The 8760-nt window shown below is 43.8% G+C and overlaps 1 protein-coding gene across 1 annotated transcript in view; it reads right to left on the reverse strand.

Moving 5' to 3' along the window:
• The window catches only part of erfl3 (Ets2 repressor factor like 3), a 48651-nt gene extending 40244 nt beyond the window's left edge, over positions 1 to 8407 (reverse strand). Inside the window, exon 1 of the mRNA XM_044208920.1 lies at positions 7688 to 8407. Within this exon, the coding sequence (XP_044064855.1) occupies positions 7688 to 7709 (22 nt within the window). The 5' untranslated portion in view covers positions 7710 to 8407. The remainder of the gene's footprint in view (positions 1 to 7687) is intronic.
• Positions 8408 to 8760: the final 353 nt, after the last annotated feature.

Here is an 8760-nt window from a genome sequence, read left to right on the forward strand (position 1 = left end):
GAGAGAGAGGGGGAGAGAGGAGGAAAGAGGAGTAAGAGGCTAATGGAAGAGGAGCTGCCACTGGGGTATTAGTCCATGGATTGGTGACACAGAAATGATAGTGAGAGGGAGGAGGATGGTGGGATGGGAGGGTCAATCGATGTTTAAAAAGGTTTCACTCCCCTACAGGGACCTGTGCATCTCTGTGTGCACAAATACACAACAGTCTGTTCCAAACGTTATCTCTTTCTCCAACAAACACACACTTCGTAGAATGGCTCCATCTGGCTCAAAAATCTGAAGTCTAGCTAAAGAGCAGCATCCAGCACCAGGCCTGTGATTCAGGCAAGAGGTAGATTAGCAATCACTAATTTAGACTGAGACAGTGGGTTTGTGTTTCTAAATCTACAGTATAAATGACAGTGCTTACGTGTGGGGTTGTCCAGAAGGATGAAATTAGATCAAGCAGTCACAGCTGATAAAAGACAGAGGATGTCCTCTTTCCATCTATCACTTTCTCTCTCACACTTTGCTACTGCTTAGCCTACCAGACAGAGTGTCATTTGGCTAGCAATTATGTGGCGTCTGTGTACACACCTGCAAACAGTCCAGCTGTTATTTTGCACTATATGCCTTTTGTCAGATGAGGAAAGAGCTTGACAGTAAGGTAGTGTTAACTAAAATTAAAAGTGTATATGTTACAATGCCTAAAAAAGGTACACAGAATCAATCTTTTATTAACAGTTTGTTCCCACATACACGCGTTTTACCTCAGACATTCCATTCCCACCTGAAGCCCTGCCTTTCACATAACTTTCTCACTCACATACATACTCTAGGCTGTGATGAGTTGGCTCAAAGTTCAAAATGAGCTCTGACGTGCAAAAGAGAACAGGTCTGAACATGGAGGGAGAGAGAGACACAAGGTAAAGACAGAGAGACGTCAGCACAGTGAAAGACAGACAGGCAGATGAAGAGGAAAGACTGGTTGAAAAGAAAACTCCAAATGTGATCTTGCATTCCTGACATGGGGTGCAGGGAAGGAGAAAGAGAGAGAGAGATAGAGAGAGGCGAGGAAAAAAGAAGGAGGAATGGGGGAAGGGAGAGGGGGAAGAAGAAGAGGAGGAGGGTGACAAGAGAGAAAGTTTAACTTGGCGCCAGACAGCATTTCAATACCCGACAGTCAACCACACAGACACTCACACAAAATATCGACACTATGCAAGAGGCACAGAAGTACTTTTGGTGACTTCCCATCGTCCGAAATTAGATTAGATATTTGCCCTCCACCACCGCTCCCTGGGTCCAGCACAGAGGCAGATTCCCAGATAAAAATAGCCAGAGGAACTATTCAAACACTGCTGCCTTTCTGCAGGGAGTGTCTGCTGACTGCACTGGACTTAAAGGGGTTAGAGAGGGGTTAGGAGCTCCACTCACCACCTCCCTGAATCAGAGGGCCAGGGACAGTGGGACAGCCCAATCTCTATCACACTTACAGACACACACAAGCACTAGTGAAATTCAAATTACTATGTAGAAGGTGAAATTTCTGTTTTTTATCATTAACCAGCAGAAAATATGCTGTTGAAGATTCTATGCAAAAGTACAACACTGACTGCCTGATTGTTTAAATAAAGACACTCGCCTTAGACACAAGACTTACAGAATGCACGGAGGCCATATGAAAGTCCAAAAAACGGTTCATTTTAATTCACAGTACATAGAAGATCCAGTCCTGTTGTTCTGATCCTGCCGGGAATGTACATTAGCAGCCACACTGTGTGCTGATCCCTACTGTAACGATGCCCTCAGCATGACCAGTATTATTGGGGTTAATCCAAAAAGATTAGGAGTATACATTAAAACACCACTCGGGCCGAGCCCCAAAAACTGCCACCGTTGGGTGCAGCCGAATCAGTAGAGGATTAAGAAAAACTACTCTCTGTGTGTGTGTACGCGCAACAGGCCAGGCCAGGTGGTTGTGGTGTGGTTTAGAGGTGGGGCAATGAAGGAAGACTTAGCTTCATAACTGCCTGACTGACTGACTGAGTGCTGTCATAGTCTTGACAGCTTACACCCTTATTATACTCCAACCGGCAGAGAGGTGACACTTCAGATTCTGACCTAAAGGACAGGTCATTGTGTTGTGAGGATCAAAAATAAAACCTCTCATATGGAAGGATCAGAGGAATAGAGTTACCTGATCTTAACGTGTGTGTGCTCGTGCATGTCATCAGACTCAGATCAGTTTCAATGGCGCCGCTATCACCAAGAAGCTGTTATACATCCACCCACAAGCACCCATGTACACACTTTGTTCACAAGTAATACCTTTAGCTGCCCACCCAGAAAACTCTGACTCCTTCAAATACACACTTGATATTCTTTTACAATAACATGCCATTCTGCACCTCACTCTGAGTCACCTCTACAACAATGTAGCTCTGTAAACTCCCCATATTACATTACAATACACATGCACGCGCAAACACAAACAGCTGCTGAACAGTGCAGGTCAAGCCATGCACGCCAACACACCCTACTGCATTCTCAACATGAATTTTGATACCCATTTGAAAAGAGACCCTCGGTGTGTGTGCATGGTGGACTACGTGTGCATTTTGAGGCTGCTAGCTTTAATAAAAATTTTTACTTCTCATCTCTTAAAAGAATTGCCATTATTTTGATTGCATTCTTCAAATCATATCAGTATTAAAAATATGTCTGTCTCTGAATGCATGCATGCCTTTGCAAGTCACCGAGTGAGTGTATTCAGGAAAGGCTTGCAGAGATAGTAACTGTTGTGTTTTCCCCTCATGTGTAATGCAACACAGCCGGCAACTATTAACCTTCTAAGCAGGAATGTGGGAGGTCCAAGAATTCCAATAAAAAGCAGCAGTGTGCGCAAGTGTGTGTTCTGTGTATGTGCACTCACACATATGTACCTTAAACTGTTACAGTTATTCAGTCCATCTCATCCAGACATGCTGACCCACCCCATTACCATCCCTGACTAATCACCAATGCAGTCGATATGGGGACATGCTGTGGCTACAACCAATGGCATCACAGTAAAACTAGGCTCAACTCACATCACAGACATACACACACACGGCCTGAGGACACATTTAGTTCTGCTGCTGTGTTATCAGCGTAAAAAGAGAATTTTAAATGGAGCGCTTTAGTGTCGAACCTCACAACCATGCAGCTGATCAAACAGGTCTGAGAGGCCGATAAACTATAAGACTCAATGGCCAGATCTGAGGTTAATGTGTGGGTATCTGGGGCAGGGGGGTGAACAGGCCGCCAGCAGTGCTGGACAGTGGTCAGAAGCACACGGGCCGTCAAGGGTAGTGCTGCCTTGTTGGCTGTGGTCTCTCTGGTCTCCCTGGTCAAGGGCGGCACAGGACTAATGGTGGGGAGGTCCATTAGTGTCGACTGGCTGAGCACATTGTTCCCTTTGGTCACATTCCTGGCTAAATACAGACATTTCCACAACTGAAGGCCCCCTCTACCAGAAGTCATTTGTCAACTTAGCGTCGCCGACGACCATATCAAAACTTTTATGAAGTACTGCTGTGACAAGGAAAAGTGGGCCATGTTGCCTCTGAATTGGGAATGCTCATTCAGTCATTCAATCAATCACTATAATATTGAGTGTAAAATTCAATATTTTACAACAACATAAAACACTACATTAAAATAAATATCCTCGCAAGTGTTACCACAGAGTAAATATTAAGCTGCAGAGTTCTGCAAGATTTTAGCCCCCAATTTTGTCAGGAAAGTTTTTTGGATTATTAGCTTTAGCAGTATTCCTAACAGCTGATATGTTCACACCAGCAACCAAAGTTGATTCTTGGCAATTAACTGAATTAACCAGCTTTTTCGGATAGAAGATAATCAGTTTTGTTATGGAACATCATCATCTGTTTCAGGCTTAAAGCATGTTGGCTGAGCCTGATCACAGCAGGGCACTGTCCCATAAACCAGGCTATAAAACTGTATTGGGATAATGGGAGGTAGTGGTTTTGCTGTGGTCAGCACTGCAAGGGAGTTTTCACAGATAAGGCTAATCGCTGCGCTTATCATTACAGGGGTTGTGTGCTGAGATTGAAAGGCATATGCTCGCAATCACACACATAAACCCACACAGGGAAAAGGTGAAATGTTCCCTCTCAATTCCTTGCTCACAGGCTACCCTTTTGTCTCCTGCCCTGCCACATCATAAGGCAGGACTGTGTGTGTGTGTGTGTGTGTGTGTGTGTGTGTCTTGAATACATGGTAAAATGGCTCCACACGTCAATCACTCTGGGGAAGAAGCACAAAACAATCATCATTAAACTATGCAGTTGAATGAAAAATAGACTGGGATGTCCACATTTATCTTGCTCTTTCTTTCACTCTCTTTCACGCGCACAAACGCATGCACACACACACGTATGCGTTTCACACACATGCAAAAGTGCGGTCTCTACACTTGTCAAAAGCACCACCAAACTATGAGCTACTCTGCACCATTATGAGTACAATGAGAGGTCCCTGGCCCCACAAGTCTACACACAATCAGCCTCAAGGCCTGCCCCTCTCCCACCATTGTCCCACACTCACACACACACACACACACACACACACACACACACACACACACACACACACACACACACACACACACAATGGCTACTCCAGAGCTAGGGGTCCCACTATGCAATTCCATCACACAAAGACACACACCAGTCCTTATCCCGTCACAGAGAGTAAAGAATGACAGAGGTGGCAGAAGAAAAATAGCAACCTTTGGGGAGGCATGGAGGAAAATGAGTGAAACAGTGCAAAGTGAGTGTGGCGGGGGAGTAGATAACATATTAGGGAGGGAGAGACATACAGTAGGCAAGTTATTATTGTGCGTGTATTTCCTTATCGCCAGAGCTTAATCAATCATTAGCACAGCCTTTGAGGTACACACAAAAGGTGGATATATGGCTGTGTGCAGACGAGATACTACATACCACCAACTCCCTGTCTGCTGACTAATGCAACCTGTAGAATACTTTGGCTCTAACCAATTCCCCAGACTATATCAAACACGAACAAAGACCAGATAAACAGCAGTGATTAGATATAAACAGAAATTTAACCGGATACTTTCCAACACCACAAAACCAACGCCGATCTGCCAGCAACAACAGATGCAGCTATAGCCCCGCCATTTCCTGCTTCATCACATCAATTCTCTAGCTCAGCAGAATTCCTTTAATCTGTTCAGGCTAATGAAGTGACTGTGGAAAACAGGAGTGCAAGGGGAAGTGTCCGGTGATGGAGAGTCCGGTGATGGAGGTAGAATCCATAGAGGCAGCAGTTTACCATATGGGACATAATCCTACATCACCATGATTACATGATGATTACATTTTTTATCCTACACATATCCAGGCACTGTTCCACATTCAAGAAATGTGTTCACTAGGGTTAAGGGTTAAAACTTGTGTCCTGATTGCTAACGAAGCAACAGCAGGAGATCAAACAGATCAGGACAGCACTACGGATTAACCAGTTCAATAATTAGACTGTTTAAAAGTGCTGTTATAAGATTGGATTTGTTGGTAGATAATGTCTCTGAGACAGAGTTGCTATGTTTACCAACTAGTGCTGAAAGGATTAATCAATTAGTTAATCAACAGAGAATTAATGAAATTTAATTTTGATATGTGACAAATAACTTGATGAAACTTACAGCTTCAAATGGGCAAGAAGCTGTTTGCTTTTCTACATTTTAAATAATTAGAGTTGAAATGATTAGTAAATTAATCTGTTTTACTTTAAAGAGTTTCCCTTTGGGGATCAATAAAGTATTACTGATTCTGATTGGTAGAAATTAGTTAGCAACTATTTTGATTATTGATAATTGATTATTGATTAAGCGTTTAAGTCATTTTCAAGCAAAAAATTTTTGCTGGTTCCAGCTTCTTAAATGTGAAGATTTGCTGTTTTTCCTTGTGTTACATTATAGTATAGTGAATATGTCTGGGTTTTAGACTGTTACCTTGAAGTCAAGAAAGTAATCAGAAATTGTTTGCTGCAGCCCTAATCATTATAAATGGAGAACTTTGGGTTTTGAGACTGTTAGTCAGACTAAGTAAGCAGTGTCTTGACTTAACTTTGAGCTAAACATTTTATACACAAAATCAATTAACCAAGAGAAGAAAGAATAAAAAAAAAAATCAAGAATTAAAATAATAGCTAGAGGCTGCCCTATAATCAAAGTTAAATGGTAAATAAAACCGGTTGGATGGCAGCATACACTTTACACTAACCACACTTAAGTAGGACCAGTTAACGGTCTTTACCTTTACTGATGACAAAAACAACCAACCTACTACACAAACACACCAACTGCATACATCAAACCCATAACCTAAGCAGAATCAATTTTTAGTACCATCCCAGAAGGGCTTAAGCTTGCTGCTGCCACACAAACAGTAAGATCCTTGTAATAAAAGGGCTACTTGTGGTGGGATGTAGTGTGATGTCATGGCAGCCTCCTTGGGGCTGCTGCAGGGAGTGGGTGTGTGTGTGCAGGAATGTGGAGGGGCTGAGTCTGGGTGCAGCGGGAGTCAGGAGGGGACAGGGTGGGGGAAGGGAGGGGAACGTCCCAAGTGGAAAAGGGTCCCACACAGTTTGTCCGTCACACACACACACGGCCCTATGCCAAATGCCTACCAGTAACTACTCTGGAAGCCATCACATTATTCCCGCCAGGAAAATCAACTTATTAAATATGTATATTTTGTTTTACACACAGAGGGCCACAGACAATACATAATTGTTATATACTTTCAGATGTTATCCACTAGGTCTCTTAAATTCTGTCCAATTATGTCAACTGATACAAATCAAACATATGTAGTTTTGTCACCTACAGAAAGGGTCATGTCAGGCAGATTATTACTGAGACTCAGAAATAATAAAACTGACTAAAAGCTGGCAAAAACGATAGTACTTCCACTTCCTCCTTTCTAAACAAAAATTGCCTTGGCTTCCAGTGAAGGGAGCAAGAACACACTTATGCAAGCATTTCAGGAATTGGATAATAAGACACACACAGAGACCTCAGCTGACTACTGGAAATCCCCCCCTGCTTTCACTTCAATATGCTGACTGGCCAAGTACCTGACAAATGTATTACTGGGTTAATATCAGCTTGCTCCGTGTATACCTGGCTAGATCCAATCACCTCAACACCACCACCAGGAGAAGAGTTTCAAGCAACTTAACAACACGTCCACATCGCTCCTTCTCACTCAGTTAGTACAAAAGCACACTCATACAGTGCTTCTAGGATTTTCAGTCTGTTCTCTGAAAGGTGCTGGATGGTGAAATTAAGTTGTCAGGGTGACACAGAGGATGTCGCTGTAACAACTGTACAGTAGTTTAACCACTTCCTCTTGCATCGGAGTACAGTACTAAACCTGCACCAGATTTGAGTATCTTATCTACAAAACCACGGACTACTGCACTAATCCTGAATAACTAAAATCAACAGATTCCCATCGTGTTTTTGATTGGAAGCGGATGTTGATAACTATCTGGCTTGTTCGTTAATCAGCAATGTAGTTACTGTTAGCTTTGCCGACAACAACCACGGCAAGTAAACATGAAAGACAATGGTGGATAAAAAAAAATCAGAGCAGGAGTCACGCAAACTTACCAGAATCTCCAGGTGTTTTCATTCTTTCTGCTTTAACGTTAGCTACTTTAGCTAGACAGCAAGCGGCTAAAGTTTGCTTAACAGGATAACAGGATGAATTCCACAAAGTTGCTTGTGGAAAGAAAAGTCAGTCTCTCGGCCTCTTCCTCCCCCTCTAGTTCCCAATCTGGAAAACTAGGTAAAGATACACGGCAAACTTTTGTAGCTACTGCTTCAGCGGCTCTATCTTCTCGAGCGCCGCGCTCTCTCGGTCCGTTTCCCCGGCTCTCTGCCAACCGACCAAACCGACCAAACCGACCGAAGGTCTTGCTTTCCACCGAGCTGAGCGGTCAAGACCTCGCTGTCTGTCCTCGCTTCTCGTGCCGTAACAAGCAACGTTAAAATCTGCTCAAGTTACGGCGAAAAACGGCCAACCGTCCAGTCTCGAGCCAGCCGAAAAAGCCTTTCTCTCTCTTTTAACAAGTTATTTCGCTAACTGTCCGGTAAGTGTTTACTCCGTCTCAACCGCATCTTCGTTGCTGTTTGACATCTCTCCACCGCAAAGCTTTGTTACTTCTCTGACAGAAATTAACGTTGGAGAGGAACCTCTCTTTCTTACAGACTTTTTTAAGTCCTCCACTCACTCTCACACCATTCAGTACTAGTCTCTCCTCCCCCCGTGCCTCTCTCCGTCCTCAGGGTGTCGTGTTTCGCTCGCTCTCTTCTGAGCGGGGCCCGCCCACACTGACGGGAGAGGGGGGGGGCTAACGTGGCGAGTCACGCCCACTCACCACGAGCCGGGGCCTGGGCTGGCGTCACTGCAGCACGCGGCGTTGCCTTGGAGACCGCCACAGCGCGCTGCCGTGGTGACATCACATCCGAGTCCTACGAGTCCAGAGAGGCGCGAGAGCGGCTCATCTCACGGTGTCCATTTACGTCAATCAGGTGTTATGGTTCTAATTAGGACTTTCATATCAGAATAATTACACTTATTAAATTGGCAAATTAAATACTAAAGCGTCAGTTAGTGATTAACACAGAAAACAGGAAATTCAAAACAGTATTACTGCATATCTTATCAAGTCTGCCCCTTT

Source organism: Siniperca chuatsi, linkage group LG9 (assembly GCF_020085105.1).
Source record: "Siniperca chuatsi isolate FFG_IHB_CAS linkage group LG9, ASM2008510v1, whole genome shotgun sequence".
Classification (NCBI taxonomy): Eukaryota; Metazoa; Chordata; class Actinopteri; order Centrarchiformes; family Sinipercidae; genus Siniperca; species Siniperca chuatsi.